The 18,545-nt window shown below is 44.4% G+C and overlaps 1 protein-coding gene across 2 annotated transcripts in view; it reads left to right on the forward strand.

Moving 5' to 3' along the window:
- Positions 1-3,087: 3,087 nt before the first annotated feature.
- The window catches only part of PLEKHD1 (pleckstrin homology and coiled-coil domain containing D1), a 31,903-nt gene continuing 16,445 nt past the window's right edge, over positions 3,088-18,545 (forward strand). Inside the window, exons 1-5 of one of the 2 annotated variants that reach the window (XM_085062163.1) lie at positions 3,091-6,367; positions 6,759-6,856; positions 13,854-13,947; positions 14,359-14,448; positions 14,956-15,032. In XM_085062163.1, coding sequence (XP_084918289.1) covers positions 6,326-6,367; positions 6,759-6,856; positions 13,854-13,947; positions 14,359-14,448; positions 14,956-15,032 — 401 coding nt within the window. In that variant the 5' untranslated portion in view covers positions 3,091-6,325. Of the gene's footprint in view, positions 6,857-13,853; positions 13,948-14,358; positions 14,449-14,955; positions 15,033-18,545 lie in introns of both variants that reach the window. The other variant, XM_085062162.1, reaches the window with a different exon arrangement.

Raw genomic sequence — 18,545 nt, forward strand, 5'->3', positions numbered from 1 at the left:
AATTACCTCCATAGGCTTTTCAGATCTGTGGGGTTTGGGTTTTGCATGCCAGTGGTCTGCAACTTTGCCTCCTGACCTTGCATGATAAAACTATCAGCTGGAGCAGCAGGAAGGGATAAAGCAATCTGAGCAGCTTACAGATGGACTGACCTCCACCTCCCTGGTGCAGGGATGGTACTTGGCAATTTCTTGAGCATATTGTGTGAAGGCACTAATAAAATGTGGCCTAGAGCACTGATTGCAGAGTGATGGAGGCTGGAAGAGACCGCCAGATGTCATCTAGTCCAATAATACCTCTGCTCAAGCAGGGCCACCTAGAGCCAGTTACCCAGGACCATGTCCAGATGGTTTTTGAGTAGCTCCAAGGAGGGAGACTCCACAAACTCCCTGGGCAACCTGTGCCAGTGCTCGGTAATGCAGTAAAAAGCATTCAGAGGGAGTGCCCTGAGTTTCAGTGTGTGCCCATTACCTCGTCCTGTAACTGGGCATCACTGAAAATAGTCTGGCTCCATCCTCTTTGCACCCTTCTCTCAAGGGTTTGCATACATTGATGAGATTCCTCTTAGAGCTGCTGAGTTGACATGATATATAGATGTTCTCCATACTTCCCAGCTGCCCTGTAAGCAGGACTGGATTTTAGACCTGCATTTTCAGAAAAGAGAAAGGGGAATGTTGCTGTTACAGGATGAGTGATGTATGCATTTGCAAACTTCATGCATCCATTTTAGAGATAGCGCTTGATGGAGATGATTCATAAGCAATTCATTAGAAAAAGGATTTATGTTTTTCTGCTGCACTTGCTGTCTAGAGACTTATCTAAGATCCTGTCACACAGTGTTGTAGCTCTTTCACTTCACCAACAAGCAATCCTCTCAGCTGGTTGCTTGCTTTTGATTTTTCTGGTAGCTCATAAGACTTGTGTCATTAATAAAGAGTGTAATCTCCTTATACTGGCTTAAGCACAAGAGAATATGATTAATGTCAGTAAGAGAACTGAAGCAAACAACAGAGGTGCTGTTAAAGCTGATACAAGCAGATGTAAAGCAGTAAGGATAGAAAGCCAGTGTTTTTCCCAGCCAGTCTTCATTTTTTGGCAAGTAAACTCAGTTTTAATGGTGAAGCATTATGCAGTATATTACCATTCTTTTAGTGTATTTAGTAAATGTGTCACCTCTGTAACTGGAGATTTAATCACTGCAGTTTGTGGTAAATCATTTTGGAGATGTGAGGAAGTGCTTTAGGTGCATTTATGGTATAGAGTTACCACTACAAACTTAAACATTTAGGAGCTGTGGTGTTGCAGACTTCCTGATGATTGCTGTAGAGTGTTCCTTCATTTGTTAAGGCAATAAAAATGTACATCAGCATTTTTATGAGAGACCCATTAGGGATGAGCACAGCAGCAAGAAGATGAGCTGTCATCTATTGTTCCAGCTTACAAATTAAGCCATTCTTCTACTGATATGTGCAAGCCTTACCCAAATATCCCTGCAGGCAGAATTGCACAACATTCCACCCTCCTTATCACAGCACTTCTCCCTCTTGTCTGAGATGCTGAGAGATTAACAAACCCTTATGGTGGGTGAGGGGTAAAGAATAATGCCTCATTCAGAAAAACTTGTAGGCCTAATTAAAATTAAGCTGTATCATACTGACTGACACCAAAGCTACATAGTATTCAGAAAATCTAAAAGCAGATTGAAATTATTAGGGAAAAATGCTTATTCTGTGTCTGTATGCCCAGCCAGTATCTGAAGTGGTAATTAACTTAAGATATATGATTATAGTTACGTTGGAGTCTGTGGAGGTTAATGAGTTTCTGCTGTCTAAAGAAACACTTTCAATGACATACTCATGGTTATACAGAGTTGAAGAGGGCTGCTAAAACCCCTGCTTACAAGCCTTACTACTACTCTAAATGACTCTAGTGTTACACCTCTTACGCAAGCATTTCTTGCCCTCAGAGGGTGATGCTGTTAGTACAATGAATCGAGTTTTAGGACTGCAATGGATTTCCCATGTTCTGTTTTCTCTTTTTGACGGAGAAACTGAGAGGCGACTGATCTTGAGCGAAAGTTGGTACCCCTGATATCTTCTCTGTGCAGACACTTCATGGGAAGGTGACTGGGTACAAGTGGATGACTAGGCAGTAGGTCTGGGAGCTTTTCCATGTTTATCCCTACAATCTAAGCTTCAGCATTATGAAAGAAGCCTCATCTACAAAAGGTGTGTGGGAGCATGGCTCACAGAAGAGTGAAAGGAGATAGCCCTCAGCCTGCTGTATGTTGCAGAGGACAATGTCTTCGATGTCCTTCCTTGCCAGTTTATCTTTCATCTGGCTGCTGGCTCTCCTCAACATTGCAGAGTTTGCAGTAGAGCTGTTATGGTCTGCTGCTATGATAGATGGCAGCAGTAGATCTTTGTGCCTCTTACTTAGATAACCACTTGAGAATGTGGATAGGAAGGAGGCAAGAGATATGTCTTGTGCCTGTCCTGTGTATGTACACAGCAGGAGCCCTGACCTTGCTGTGACTGGCTGGATGACCAGGACCAGGAAGGAGAGACAGAAACTTGAAGATGCTGCTGCAACTTCTTTCCTGTCCCCGTGTATGGCGGTTCAGCCGCTCCTCCTGCTGAGGGAAGCAGCACTCCTGTGGTGGCTGCTGCGCTCTCCCACATCCTCAGAAATGGGACTGGGGTTTGGTTGGCTGGGGCTGCTGGAGCAGTCTGGCTTGCAGGCATGCAGCACTGCACTTCCCCAGGGAGGAACGGAAAGGAGAATGTGGCAGTAGGTTCATAATCTGCGGAAAGAAAAAACAAGTAGAGCAGTATTTATTCACTGCTGTTGAACAAGTTTCTGGTTGGAGGCAGCTTATTTAACTATGGAGGGTCCAAGCACTTTTGGCTTGTCAGCCGTGTGATCACTTTGTGGTATTTAGGCTTCATGGTTGAAAAGCTGGTGCCTTGCAGGAAGCCTGTGGACTATTTTCTGGAGGAGGCTTTCAAATGTAGCTGACCACTCTGATGTATTCTGAAAAATGGCTTTTTAGCAGAAATCTTTGTTTAACTTTGAGATAAATCTTTGTTTATCTTTGAGTAAATTAATTTTCTTTCAGAAGACATCTCTTAGTAGGATTTAAAAAATAAGTTGTATCTCCTTTTCATGCTGAGAGAAATAGTCATTGACTATGGTGTCAGTTCCTGAGAAGCTACCTCCCAAAAGCCAGGCTATGGGTCTGGCTGCTTGCTATCAAATCCCTTTGCTTCAGTAAACTGATACCTTATTTTCTGTGTTCCTCTAAGTCTCCTGAAGTGGCACTATACCCGCAGCAAGTACTTGGATTAATATGACTCCTGGGCTGTCCAACATGGATCTGCGTGGGTTTGAAGGGCTGATGAAGGGCTTTGGCTGGAACAGGTCACTGAGACCACGTAATTCTCACCAAGGGATGATATCAAATGGAGTTATAAATCTGTGAGGGTGATGTCAGATGGGGTTGCAAATCTACACAGGCACTTGACTTCAATGCCATTGCTGAGTGACTTTTCTCTGATTTCTGCAGAACAGCTTTAACTTTACATCTGAAACTGAAAATGTAATCATGTGCAAAAGAAACATGCTCTGTCAGTGCATCTCACTAGAGGTGGATTGATGGTAGTTGCTTTTGTTCTATTTAAAATAGCCTCTGCTCACAACTGTGTTTCTAGGAAGCTAAAGCATCCCTTTGAGGAGTACGTGTGACACTTTGTCTTTGCATGAAAGATACCAGAAATTCAACTGGAACTGGACTTTATTTCTTCACCTTCAGGTACCTGCTAATACCTCCCATAATTGCTAGTGTTTCTCAGTGTTAAAAATGGCTGTGGAACCCATCAGAAGCTAAAAGGAAGTAAAAGGAAAAGGAGTCTATACTGGAAGGTAAGATCTTATCTCTCCAACTCCAGGGCAGCTCAACTTACTGGCCCCAGCCCAAGAAGCAGTTTGCTCTTTTCTGCATAATGCACTATTGTAAGTCTGCCCAGAACATGAAGGTATAACTTTTCACTTAAAAAAAATTAAAAATACAAGCCTTCTCAGCAGCTGAAGTTAGCCAGTATGTGTCTCCTTAAACTAAAAGGAATCAGCTTTGAGCTGGAGAGTGGCCTGTGATGAAGGCACATGCTGTGATTCTTGGGTATGTCCTGTGCAGGGCTAAGATATGGCCTTGATGACCCTTGTAGGTCCCTTCCAACTCAGGATATTCTGTGAAGAAGTGTTACTTCTATATGGCTTGCACTGCTGTCTGCTTCATAGGTTTTAGCAAAATTTCATTGGCTTGGTGTGTAGGAAAAATAACAACAACATATTAGCAAAATAATTGCCATACCATTGCAGCCTGTTGTTCCACAGAAAGGTTTTCTTATTAAAGCTCCAGTGCTTTCTCTCAAGGATGTACAGCTGTGTTTCCCCTTAATTAGGTTAATACACACATAAAGGAAACGTTAAAAGAACTGCTATTACTACAGATTACTGTGACCAGACACCAGCAGTTACAAAATTCACCTTGCTGCTGTCTACTGCGCCAGCACTGCTTGCCTGTCACTTGACAAAAGCAAGTTGTTCTTTCCCTCTCCTGTAGCGTTGACTTTAAAGAACTTGCTGTAACTTCTGAGTGCCTTGCTTGTCTTAGAGGCCTCCAGAGGAAAAAAAAATCTCATTTTTTGATGTTCAAGACTAGAAACCTCTTTAGTCTCTTGGTCTTTATAAGGTAAAAATTAAGTAAAGAAGCAAAGGATGAAAATCTGCTTCTCCTCACTGCAGGTCACTGTTGTCAGATCTTTGCATTATCGGTGCAGTACAGTGGCAGGGGCACTGGGTCATCTGTATGTGGGAGCTCCGTGGCTTTTCACTGCACATTTATAAAGTGAGGCCATTGGGCCCGGAATAATTTTTCCCCTTTGTGCAACATAATTTGAGGGAAAGCTTTCCCACTCCTGGTTATGAGTACTATTTCCTTCTTGGTGCTGTGTACAGAATGGTGTCTATAGCATTAATGCTTCTCCTCTGCAATGCAGTGTTATATTCAAGAGTTAGAGCACAGGTGAGATGGAGGCAGTACCTACTGCTCTCTTCTCCACCCTCCACCTTAATGTCACTCTGAGATGGGACATGTCCCGCCTGGGACCAAAAGGTTGGTCAAAGCCAGGGTGAGAGAAAGTAACAAATCATGGAGTTTGCTGACCCTCTCATCTATTGATCAACTGTGACTTTTGTCAGGGAGCTGCATCTCTAATTTCTCTAATGCTGAATGCAGTCTGTGAACCCGAGGCGGGCTGTCTGCATGTCCTCTTTTTAAGATGCTTTGCAAGTACCTCTGACCATATAAAGCTAAGTGAGCTCATGCCTCGTGGTGTGATCTAGCCTATAACACATCCCAGGTTTCTGATCAAAGATGGGAAAGGACCATGTATCTGCACTGTGTCTCTTCTGAACAACTGCATTGGGAAGGGCTGACATGCAGCAATTACAGCATCAAAATTGATTCACATAGGATGGCGCAGGTTAAAACAGGAGCAGACACCTCAGCATCTATGGCATACATGCCATACAGTATGTATGTGTCTGTATTGGTTATATGATATCCCAAAACCTCAGATGCTTTAGCAGCTAGGATTCTTCCCTAAATTCTAATTCTGGAGGAGAGGCAGGTCGCAGTAAAGAACAATATGAAGCTAAACTGCTTTCCTGTAGGCATTATAAAAGATGGGTTCTTTTGCACAACTGTGCTTGTATCTGTGCAGGGAGGAAGGGTTTCAAGAGAGGAGCAAGGACTTAGGGAACCAGATTAAAAAGCTTGCTGTAGGAGTACTAAGCAGGAGATGAACACAGACTCACCTGAGCTGTGTGACGTATTCATGTGTGTCTGTGTTGTGGCCAAGAAGCTGGTACCCAAGAGGCAGTGCACAGGCTGTCCTTGCCACATCTCCAAGATGCAGCAAGGCATGAAGGCAGGCAGAATTTTATGCTCTAACTTTGATCAGCTATGGCCCTTTAAGGCTGAGCAAGGCATGCAGTACAGACACTGCCCAGTCCAAACCCAGCAGCCACGTGAACTCTCCCCAGGTGGGCAGTGCCAGACTGGCACAGCAAGACCTCCCCCCCACACCCTGCCCTGATGGCAAAGGGGCTCTGATTGAACTTGCTGGCTCCCACTCACTCTGCCCCAATTTTCCTCAGGACAAATGAGAAGAACCTGTCTCCAAGAGCAAGATTTTGGGAATATGTGTCAGAGATGCCTGTCAGTAAAACATCCGTCTTGCCCTAATTTCTGCGTGCAGTGCTGCAATGTCGAGTGAAATAACCTTCCAAGCTGGCTCTGGTGCAGAGGTATTTTGGCTTGCTATTGCTGAGAGCTTTCTCTCTGATGAGCTCTTTCTGCCTCTCTGTGTTTCTGATGTCTGACTCTCTTCACTCTCCTTTCTCCCTTGGGCTGGGATGTGTGCTGTTTGCAATGCATCAGGAAATAATACGCAATGAGAAAACTCTCATCATCTGTGCATCAGGGAGAGAATTACTGACTGAGTGCTGAGCAGTCAAGTTATTGATTCAAACCAAAGCCCAGTCTCTCTGTCTGCTGGGCTGGTTACGTCCTGCTGGTTCATTGCATTTAATCGGATTCCCTGAGCTGCCACGCAGAGGGGGAGAGTTAGAACCAGATCCATCTATGATGTTCGCTTCAAAATCCAGTTCTGTCTCCCCTTCTCCATCCATGGAACAGGCAGATTCGGATGCTCTGGACATCAGCACCAAAGTGCAGCTGTACGGTGTGCTCTGGAAGAGACCCTTTGGGAGGCAGTCAGCCAAGTGGTCCAGGAGGTAAGCCACAGTTGCTGAGGGATGCTCGGGTGAAATACAAAGCCTAAGGGTGCTGGGATAAGTGAAGAGCCTGAGTGCTTGACTCTTCAAGTGCAGCCAGCCAGGCTGAGGCTAAGGGTAAAACGTGGGGCATAGTTTCCCTGCTGTTCTGAGTCTGCTTTACACATGTGGCAGCCCACTGTGCTCTCTTCTTTATCTGTCCAGATCTTGTGCTATGTGAGCTTCAGGGTGGGAATAGAGACTAGCTGCCTCCTCTGGATAATTACCTTATGATAGTTTCACAAAAGAGGAAGAGTCAGCTTGTGTATTTTGCCCCTAAACTGCCTGACTTTGTTCTTTTAGCACTCAAAGCTCTTTGAGTCCTTTGGGTGTGAGATGGCAGAGCTGAGCTGACTGCATGTGGGTCTGTATGTGTGTGTGTGGTCTGCAGGGGTCTGTGGACCAGCATCAGTACTGCTGTGCTGCCTGACAGTGACAGTGCTTGGAACAGCACATGCAGGCTCCTCCCTGGGGAGAAGGTGGCTCTGAATTCTCTCCCATCTGGCATTAGGGAGTTGTAAGCTTCTGTGTGTTATCAGCAGTCAGGAAGGTTAGAGCTGGCAAGCATTTGCTATAACCTTTAACCAAGGACAGAAGTATGTTCTGTAATACTGAAGTGGTGGATTTGAATACTGAAGTTTAGAGCTGATGACGTTTCTTTATGCAAATCACTGAATCTCTGGTTCTTACCTTTTGTAGTTAAGTACGTCTTTGCTGCAGTCTGCAGTGTAGATACAAACAATCCATTTCTAAAGCCAGCTTTCCCAGCTTTTACTACTTCTGTGTAGTAACCACAGTGTTGCCCAGTCTGTGAAGATGGCATAGCCTGAAAAAAACATTACTTGGGAAGCAGTTTTGTGTTTGTAGCAGTCTTTGACCTGTGTGTGGGTTTTATTCCCTCCCCTGCCAAGAGCAGCCTATTTTCACCCAGAAAAGAATTTGTGCTGATGCTCCCTACTCAGCTCCCAAATATTGATACTTAAATGAATTATGTCTGGAAACTAATGTGACTGTATTACGGAAAAGAAGTGGACAGAATAACAGAGGGGAAGGTAATTTGCCATGGAGGAGACATTCTTAAAAGGCTCCCCCTCATAAAAATTTCTTGCAGGCAAATGGCCAATCTCTGCTCCCTCTGTCATTATTTATTTAGTGCTGTTCTATTCCTAGAAGTCACCCCCATCTTCAGCAAGTGGTAAATGTTTTAGTGATGGCAGCTGGGAACAGAAGGGGAGGTGACTGTGGAGCAGAGATGATATAGAAGATTAGTTGCAAGCACAGCAGCTGAGGGTTCTGGGGGACCAGACACAGGTCAGTGAGAGTTGAATACAGGGAATCTGTAGGCTTTGGAAGGAAGTGGGTACTGGAGTAAAAATGCTTGAACAGGAGGAGCAGTGTGTTGTTTGTTTGTTTTTTAATCATAGGAGAGACTTGTTTTAAAGTGAGATAACTTTGCATGTTATTATAACAAATCATTATAGGGAGACACGGAGCAATCAATCAATTTCTCCCTCTTTCCCCTCATGCCCAGCAACGCATAGCTGGTCAAGTGCTTTTTTTTTTATGAAAAGATGTTTCCCACTCCAGTTAAATTAAGAAAACAAGTTAACTATTGCTTCATGTCATTGAGGATCTCAGGTAATGTGTTTCCAACAGAAAAGCAACTGTCTTCTGAGTTTACTGGTGCTTTTGACCAGTCTAAACTTGGGTCACTGCTGGGGTGGCTTTGGGAAATCATACTCTCAGTCCCTGACTTATGGTTGTCCTCTTCCCAACAAACTGCACCCTATTTTTCTTTCCAATGAATAACAAACAATTTAGTCTCTCCTACTACCAAAGTTTTACTGGTAATGGCATTGGCCTAGCACGGAGGCTGGAGAGAAATGCATAATGTGCATACCTGCCCTGGATATGGCGTGAATAGGGTACTGTGGCTTTCCAGGAAGGAAGTGGCACATCCTTTTTTACCATGAATATTCCCAGTCCCATATAGAAATGCCAGGCTCTAAACTCTCTGTCACCATCTAGGTCTGAGACTTTGAGGTTCAGTGGGACAGTGCCAGGAGGGGGCACCTGCTAGGCAGACAACTGAGAATCAGAAAAGCAAGGTGGAGCATGAGAAATTGAAAACAGAAGAGAATGAAACACAAAATGTGCCTATATCAGTAAATCTATCAGAGATGACAGGCTGATAGGAGGGAAACACAACACAGTTAAGAGAGAATTTTTTTTCTTTTCTTGAACCAGTCCTGTCTGTGCCATCGCAAAGTATGCACATAACCTTGTTTTCCACAGTGGCTATTAATAGTCACTGTGTGTGGTCACAGGGCTGATGGAAAAGAGAATTGTTCAGGACTGCTTTCTGCTCAGAAAATCCCCTGGGAATCACACAGCTCCAGAGCAGCATGTGTGTGCAGCACAGGGCAACGGCGGCTGCCGAGACAGCGGGGCTGAGAGAGCGTGTGCTTCCCTCTCGTCCTTGTAAACTTCCCACTTGGCTGCGTGCTGTCAGGGAGCATCCAGCTCTTCCCGCTCCCTGCCGGGCTGGGCGTGCTCCGGCTGTCGGGTGCCAGGGCTGGATGCAGGCAGGAGAGCCTGGGGCTGTCAGGAGAGGAAGAGTTAGGGGCAGGTACTGCGGACTCTGAGCTGCCATGCTGATAAAGATCATTTGCCCATCGGTTTCCTGAGCTGTCCCCAGGGACAGAGAACTGGGCTGATCTAGTAACTGGGATTCGCTGCCTGTGTTCCTGGACTGGTGCCCAGAAAAACACCATCAGAATAAAGGATCAGGGAGACTGCTGCAGTTTTATAGTGTAACTACTTCATCTGGGCCATTGTCATGTCAAAAATCTGTACAAAGATTAGCTAATTAATTTCATTAGCCCTCTGTGATACAAAGAGAGCACTTTTTCCTCAGAGATCAGGTATCTCAACTTTTCCAATATGGAGCTGTTGTTTCTGCTTTACGTTGGAGTCACTCAAATTGTTACTGTTCCTCTGCTATTCTGGATGAATTACACTGTGGTTTCAGTGGTTCCTTAGTGCAGGATCCAGCAGCAGGGATGGGTGACCCAGAGCAGCTGACCACATCAATGGCCATTCTTGTATTAACGTGCTGCCTGTGGAGTGTGGCTGTGCCAGCCTGTCTCACCTCTCACACCTTTGCTGCTGCTCTCCAAAGTTTGGAACTCTGCTCTGTTTTTAAATTGCTTGGTTTTTGGATTCTTGTTTGTATTTAAAATCTTCCCCATCTGTGCCTAATTCAGATATGTGTTCAGTGTCTCCAGTCCTCCAATCAGAGTCCTAACTGGGTGTCTCTCCCCATTCTCCCTTAGCCATTTTTTCCCTTTCTGCTCTTGCTCACCTGGCTGCTGCTTTAGTCTTCAGCCTGCTCTTGAGTCTTGTAACTCTCTCCTCTATTGCTTCATCCCTCTTTTCACTATGCTGCATCAATTGTCCCTGGATTGTTGTATGGAGATTTTGTTCTGAAGGTAAATTTATAGTCATGATCTTGGTTGCTTAGGTGTTGCTTTCCAAGTAAGGATAGATGATAAATAAATACATGAGTACATTATGTCCACAAGCTAACCAGATTTTCAATGCTTTTCCTTCATTACTTGCAGAGGGATTTTGTTCTTATTATTTTTTAAACTCTTATTTCGTATATTTTCATTCCAAATCCCCATTTTTTCTTTCCACATATGTGAGGTCAGGAATCTAAAAGTTCATTTATCTATGAGAGACACATCAATTTTCAGAGATTTGTGCTATGTTTTGTTCTTTTTTTGCTTTGATTTTGGTTTCCATTGGAGCATAATCTATTATATGAGGATTATCAGCACTGAGCAACAAAAGGTATGTAACAAACTAAAGCCTGGCTTTAACTGGGGTCTAACATTTAGACTAAAAAATCACACAGAGTTAAAGATCGATGTCTTTACCTGTCTTGCAAATGTTTCTTGAGATTATTCAGACTGAAAAGAGTGTTGAAAATGATGAGTAGACTTTCTCCTTCATGTGGAGAAAGTTGTTCATGATACTCCGTTTTTATGTGGAATGTTGGCTTTTGGCATCTGTAGATTCATTCCTGTGCCCACAAGTATCTGGTTCCCTCTGGCTCACCGTACCAATCACAGGCCATTGGGCAGGCAGGTTTGTTCTTTTAAGACGTTAATTCTGTATTTATTGTGCAGATATTGTGCAACTTTTACCTCTAAAAAAAATAAGTCCTCTTTAAACTAAGCATAGGGACATAACACCAAGATGCAGCTACTCATAAGAAAACTTTCTTATAGAGTTAATGACCAGAGGTGGGAGGAAAAATTCATCAGGAAGGCACAAGGCTGCTGCTCACAAAAGTGACATGGAGAGGAGGACCAGGAACAAGTCCTGTCTGCTCTATGGAGGTCTCTGATGTCTGCCTTGGCCAGGGTCAGCTCTGAGTCTGCTGCAGGAGTTGTGGCTGCCTTTGCCATTAATGCAAATATCTGAAATACCTGAAAATGCCGAGTCTTGTTTCATGTAGAGATGAGACCTTGATTAATCCGTTCCATCAGTAATGTGTCCCCCAGAGATGTGCCCAGTGCCTCTGCTAAGTGGGCAGGTGTCTCAAAGTTGAGCAGTTCAAGTATGGGACAGCCACCACAGGCAGGGTCACACCTTGCTTTCCCAGCTGAGGGAATGCTAGATGCAGCTCCTCTGGGTGGTGCACTGGAACATGAGTCTGGGCTGGAAAGGAGATGGTCCCCAGGGGGGAAGGTGAATAGCAATTGCTCCTACTCTGGTAACTTTCTGGACAGGCTGCACTGCAAATGGGCGCCTTTTCAGTCCTCTAGCAGCTAAATAAGCTCAGCACAGAGGAGTGATTTTTGCAGTAGTTGTGCTGTTCTGCTTAGAGAGATTTTGTCAGGCTGTGGTCAGGAACAAGAGGTGAGTTGGGCAGTCAACCATGAGGTTCCCAGGGTATCAAATGTGTCCTGCTGAGGAAGCAAACTGCCTGCTTCTCCCCAGCTCTGATGTCAACATGAACAGGTATAGATGAGAGGGCAAGGAGAAGAAAAAAATTGGGGAACAATAACTGCTACCGGTGTTTGTACATTCTGAAGATTTCTGGATGTAAATATGTGCGTATTCAATGACTGTCACTTTTAAACACTTTGGAGAAGGTACAAAGTAGATCCACAGTTTGAGTTTGCTGCAGACTTTCAGAAGTGTAGCTTTGTTCTGCATTTTTTATTGCCCTGAGAGCCCATGGTCTCTGTTTCCGTGGCATTTGGCAATTTCATTTGTGTTACCAGAGCCATGGCAGAATAGCAAGAAATAGAAGCAGATGGAAGCAGTAAAGCTTTCACCCAAGTAAAAGAATGATAATTATTATTAATAGTTATATATTTATTATTAATAATTATATCTTTATTGTTATTCTCTGCCAGCTTCAAAATCTTTCTTTAGCTTTTGGAACTAAACTGGTACCAAATTGCTGTGCTCATCTGTACTGGAGGCAGCACTTGGCTCCATCTGACAGCCCACCCACTTCAGGAGAGGACTGGGGTGGGGTGGGCACATGAAAGCATTAGAATTGTCCTTGTGGATCAGCCCCCTTGGCCTGTAGCTCATCATTAATGGTGGCTTCAAGGAAAGGTGCAGGAATGCCCAAGCTGTAGAAGTCTCCTCTTGTTTCCCCCCAGAAACAGGAGGGTTTCCTGGGAATATTCTTATTATTCACAGAAATGCCTTATCCTTTCCAGTTTCCTCATGATCTCTTGTCCTCGGGACCACATAAAAGTAATTTACACAGCTGTGTTTTGTGAAATGTGCAAAGGCATTTTAAAATAATTTTCAACTTCTTACCTTTCACTTTCTTCCCAAATCCCTCTTTCTCATGTCAGAAAATATGTACAAAACAGTACAATACATTTTCTTTGACATTTACTCTTTTGAAACCTCCCTGCTAAACTTGTCCCTATTTTTTTCAGTTGCTCTTCATAATCTTTGAGTGCTGCAGAGATTTAGACCAAATTGAAACTAAGTCAGATATCTCTCCCCTGTACCATTGCCTGCACAGTGCAAGCAACCTCAATTTTTGAAGAGAGGAGGGACTCTCCCAGGGGCATTTCAAGAATCCAGATAAGTTAAAGGTGGCACTCCTTTAATCATAATTTTGAGGACATGCTCCAGTAAGTTAGAAGCTTGGCTTGCAGAAGCTGTGATATTTTATAGATACTATATAATGATTATCAGAGCATACCTAAGGTTAAGTGTGCAGAACAAGGCATATTTTAGTGTTACTCATATGAGAAAAAAAATTCAATTTCCTTTGTTGTTGTGAAGGTCAATGACAGGAGACTTTGCCAGGTGCTCTGCTTAGAAATATCTCTCAAATTTATTTCTGCTCCTGAATGCTTTGGTGGCCAATTTTTTGCCTCAAGAGTCGCTTGGGAATGCTAGCCTGTGATTCTGTGTTGGAGTGGAAACACTTCCCTTCTTGCTTATGCTGAGATGGGAGGGAAGAGGGTAGCAGGCAGCAGATTGCAAAATAAGCATTTAGTTGGTCTTAGCCCATGTGAGAGACCCTTTAAAAAAAGAACAGCTCCCTCAAAAATGTTGAATGCAACACATGAGGTAGAGAGAGCACACAGAGAGATGCCAAAAGCCTCTGGTCCAGTCTTGGGCACAGAGCATTGTCCCAGTGCCCTGTGAGTACGTGGTGCCATGGTTTGCCCTTAGCTCTGGTGTGTGCATGCTGGAGTAAACTGCAAGCACAAAGTACTTGAACTTGACATTTGCCGTTAAGCACTAACTCTTGGCTATGAGCAGAAATGAGGTACCTCATTTCCCACCTCAGGTGGGAATAGTAAACTTTTCTGCTCAGAAAGCAGCTTTAGTTAGGAGGAGATTTTCTTGTGCTGTGAACCACAACCTCTGTTCTAGCAGAATTTATTTCCCTTCTGTCCTAAAGGTTCTTCATCATTAAGGAAAGTTTCCTGCTGTACTATGCTGAGAGTGAGAAGAAGAGTTTTGAAAGCAATAAATACTTCAATATTCATCCCAAGGTGAGCAGTGTTTGCACAAGGAGGGGGTTATTCTGTTTCTACCTCCCCCCTCCTCCTTCCTCCATGGGCCCAGCAAGCAAAGAAGAGGTAAGTCCCAGTAAGTCACAGACATCTCATAGGTCCAGGGAAGCCTCAAAAGAGAAAGAATCACGTTGGTACCTTTTCGGGTTATTTAATGACTCAGCAGGCACATGATGTCTATCTTTTTTACCAGATAGTAGATATATTCCCTTGTTTACATGATCTAACCAACTAATCTTGTGGTTATAAAAATACTGTTGGCAAAGCCAGTGGTGGGTGTAACAGCTCCATTTGCCTATTGTTCCTATGAATGTGAAAGTTCAGCTCCTGGTTAGTTGACAGTTATACTTGATTTTGCTGACTGATTAGTGTGCTCTGGTTTATCTCCAGGGTGTCATACCCCTGGGAGGCTGCATTGTGGAGCCCAAAGAAGAGGCCAACATGCCTTATGCCATAAAGATCTCTCATGAAGATTTCCATGTAAGTAGCTTTCTTCTAAAAAGCTCCAAACACCACAGAACAGGTTAATGCTGATGAGCAGAGCTGGATTGGCAGTCTTTTTCCTCTCCACCAAGGTATGCCTACCCTCTCTGGACAGACCATCTTGAGAGCAAGGGTGGCTTAGCATCCCAAATCCCCTCAAGGCTTTGCTGCTGCTGCTTTGACAACCAACAAGGAAACTTGCACTTTCTGACACCAGGTTTTATGATAGTAGCCGACAGATTCTCAGAAGCTGTAGAGCTCATGTTGACATATCAATATTATGCCTATTGTGACTTGTGACTGTTTGCCATGTGCACACTTTCCAATGTGTGGTAGCCCGGGGTCATATTTGCTCCCGTGTGATGTGTCTTGTGGAGGTGGAAGACAATGGTGGGCTCTCCTCCCACCACAGCTGTGTCCAGCTCATGCCATGAGTGCACAGAGATGCATAAGGCACCAGCCTCTCTAATCTGGGTTTTTTCCCCCTCCCCTCCCCTCTTCTAGGGTAACATTGTTCTAGCAGCTGAATCAGAGTTTGAGCAGGCTCAGTGGCTGGAGATGCTACAGGAGTCTGGAAAAGTGTAAGCTTCTTTCTATTCCTTATTTGCTTTGATCTGCTCTGTAGATGTGCAAAGGATAAAGAGGAAGAAGCCTGACTAGAAGGGCTACAGGGAGTCAGACAAGCTCCTCAAAACCAGTGAGAGCTTCATTTGCCTCCTGGACCCATCCTTTCCATTAACATGAATGCTCTAAAACTGATCTAAACTTCCTGCCTTGGTGTGCAATGTGTGTGCAGGGTGGTGCTCTGCTCATGACGCCAGGCTGTCATCTGTCAAATGGTGATATACTGAGCTCCATCTGCTATCCCTCTCTCTTGCCTCAGAGAGGTGAAACCTGGGTCTGAATGGGACCCCTCCTGGTCCATTTTGTGTGGGAAACAAGGTTTGCAGGCTTGACAAAAGTGGGGATCAGAAAACTTCTCTGTATGAATTTGGGGTAAAGTAAGAGCAGAATAGGCAAGGCACAAATCTAGTGAGCAACTGCCCATGTGCTTCACATCCTGCTGCAAGCAGGGATCTCACCAGCACAGTACTGATCAATAACAGTAATTGTGAGGCAATTGTGTGTCTGTGGGGTGTGCATTCCGTCTGCCCAGATCTGAGGGTGCTCAGGCCATGCAGCAGCAGGATTTGGCCTCTCAAAACAGTTTAATTGTGAAATATGGAGGCAGCCTAAATCCCGGGACAGGCAGTGTTAGCAAAGCATTCCCAGCCCACTGACAGGGGTGAGAGGTTTGATTGCTGTACGCGTTCAGTACTGGTTCACACTGCTAATAATGCTGGACAGAGACTTGCAGTTTGTTGGCCTCCAGCTTTGCAATTCCTCGTTACCCAGGAGCCTGACTGTGTGATGAGCAGCTGTCCTGCAAAACCAGAGCAGGCTCCCTCTAAATCTCAGCAGATGCAGGAAGAGATAACACTTAAACAGGGATTTGACTTTCCCAAATGAGATATAGAAACTTCCTCAGTCTGTAGAGCAGAGCCTAGCATTCAGCTATGAGGCTTAAAGCAATGAGCACTTTGCTCTGCCCTTCTTGGCTGCATTATGGCATGTGTGTGGTCCCTTGTCACTGTAGGGACAAAAGCTGTTTAACTTGTGACACCAGTGTGTGCATATATGTGTACATGGTAAAGGCAATATCTCAGTTAGTTTCAATGTTGTGAGGCTCAAAATGTCAATTTGTAATTAATGGGGAACCCAGCGTTATGGTGGATCAGCCCAAGCCAAGCTGTGTGCTGCTGCAGCATGCTTGTCTTTGGTGCTGAGGCAAGCTGTTACCTCCATGGTAGTGTATGAACTGCAACACAAAGCTATCCACTGAAGTTTCATGGGAGCAGAATTCCCATGGGACACAAGACCCAAGGCAGAGGTCTGCCACCCACTTTGCATGAGCAGCCTTGGCCACTGCAGAGGACAAGTGACAAAGAGTTAGCCTTTGAGCAATTTGGAGATTTTTATTGAATAGCACGTCTGCATTTGCCTTCACCCATGTTAAGCTAAACTATTGCCAAGGGCAATAATTTGGGACCAAGTTCATCTTACAGATGTGTATGGGATGGAAGGAGGAAGGCAGCACAACTCAGACGGGGTACTCCCAAGTAAGCCCTGTACTGCTGCTTTTGTCACAGAGCCAGCCTTTTCTCTAGTCCATGCTTCAATATTCCAGCAGTAGCATTTAAAACAGAAGCTAAAGAGTAGCTGCTATCATACAGCAGACCACCTGCACCCAGTTGAAAATCTGACTGAGACACCTCCTTCCCTCCACTCTCTGCTTTTGTTACTGCATCAGAGGAGAGTGGTACAGCTCCAGTGCCAGTCTCATCAGTACTGATGGTAGCCTGCATGTGAAAAAAAAGCATAGATTATGTGATTTATAGTTACAGGGTCAGGCTGGGAGCTAAACAGCAGTCAGAAAGGCCAGTGTGGGCCAATAAATTGATCTGCAGTGAATAGAAAAGCTAAAAGAATACTGTTGAATTACTCTAGGCAATCTGTTATAATGTCCTGCTTTTTCTAGATGGAGATTGTACTGCCGGTGGCACTGCAGCACTTAGTTGTGATCATCCTGCTGTCTTCATCATTATTTAAAACTGACAAAAAAACCCCCAAAAAACCCCAAAACCCACAAACAAACATCCTCAAAAAGACCCCCAAAACAAACTATGTAGAGATATGGAAATAGATGAAAGAGGAAAAACAAACCCAAGCTGGGAAGTATCCTCTCTCCTTTGCTTCAATTTTGTCCACTGCCTCTTTACATCTGAGGGGTCACGTATATGTGCCTGCACAACTGGTTATTGCCTCCACCATTACAGTCTGCTCAGTGATCCCTTCAGTTCTTCACTCCTTTCCAAGCCTCCTGCCCTGATGGGGAAATGGCTTATACAATGTGGAGGGGAACTGCTGGTCTCCCCACACTTCTAATGTGTTGTGGCTTGGATTTACCACACTTGCCAGATCATGAAAGCTTTTTGGAAATGCGTAAAGCCCTGACTCCCAGACTGCCAGGCTCTCTTCCCATCCAGAGAGGCTTTGCTGCTTCTAGAGGGGGAGAGGGGCACACATACTCTCTCTCTGTCCACAGCAGCATTCCCTGAAATGGTAGAAAGTAAACTTGGTGGGCAATGGGAGAAGAAATAAGTAACACAGTACTTATGTCCTGTGGAGTATTAAGTGCTAAGTGTCTCCACAAATTGGCTGTGGATGGTCCTGAGAAAGGTAAAATGCAGGCAAAGCTAAAGAGGCATTTCCAGTGCTGCAAAAAGGACTGGAACAGTGATTGAGATGTACATGTGATGGGGATGTCCTACATATTTGAGTTTGTTTTGGTTTTTTTCCAGGCAGGGGCTTTCTACTTGTCCCATGAGCTTTGCTGGCCCTGTGTTTTCCAATACTTTAAGCAATGTAGCATTTTTTGATGAAACTTCACTTGGCAAGAAATACAAAATGAAAAAAGCCCTTGCTTGCCCCTCAGCTGAAGTCAGAGCCTGTACCTCCCTGTAGCTGTGGTTACAGTGGCACTGGTTCCAGCAGATGTAGGAATAAAAGCTCTAATGCTGCACAGTGATATGAGTGCATTTTCTAAGTCACACAGCAGTGGGTGTAGTAACCTTTGAGTAACAGACAAGGAAATGTCTTGTTAGGCTGGAGAAGGGAGGGAGCACTGAAAAGGTGAATCTATGAAGAGACACCTTAAAGGCTACAGCTGTTTGGAAACCCTCCATGTAATCATATGATAAACTCTGTTGTTTCCCCCACTCCCATCTTGACCTGTTTGCTGTTGGCTTCTCTGGGATCAGATTCATCCTGTAACAGAGAATGCTAGTGAAGAAACACATTCACACCCACATATTCTCACTCAAGATGAAGATGCCTACCTGTGGGCAAAACAACACCTTTTTAATTAGTGTTCTAATTTCCTCTGCACTTTAGAAATATCCTCATTAGCTGAAAAGAAACACATCTATCTGCAAAGAGCTTGGGCTGCTGGAGCTGTGAGCTGCCTGGTCCCTGGGGTGGTGTGTTTTTAATTT

Source organism: Lichenostomus cassidix, chromosome 5 (assembly GCF_008360975.1).
Source record: "Lichenostomus cassidix isolate B80296 chromosome 5, HeHo_3.0, whole genome shotgun sequence".
Classification (NCBI taxonomy): Eukaryota; Metazoa; Chordata; class Aves; order Passeriformes; family Meliphagidae; genus Lichenostomus; species Lichenostomus cassidix.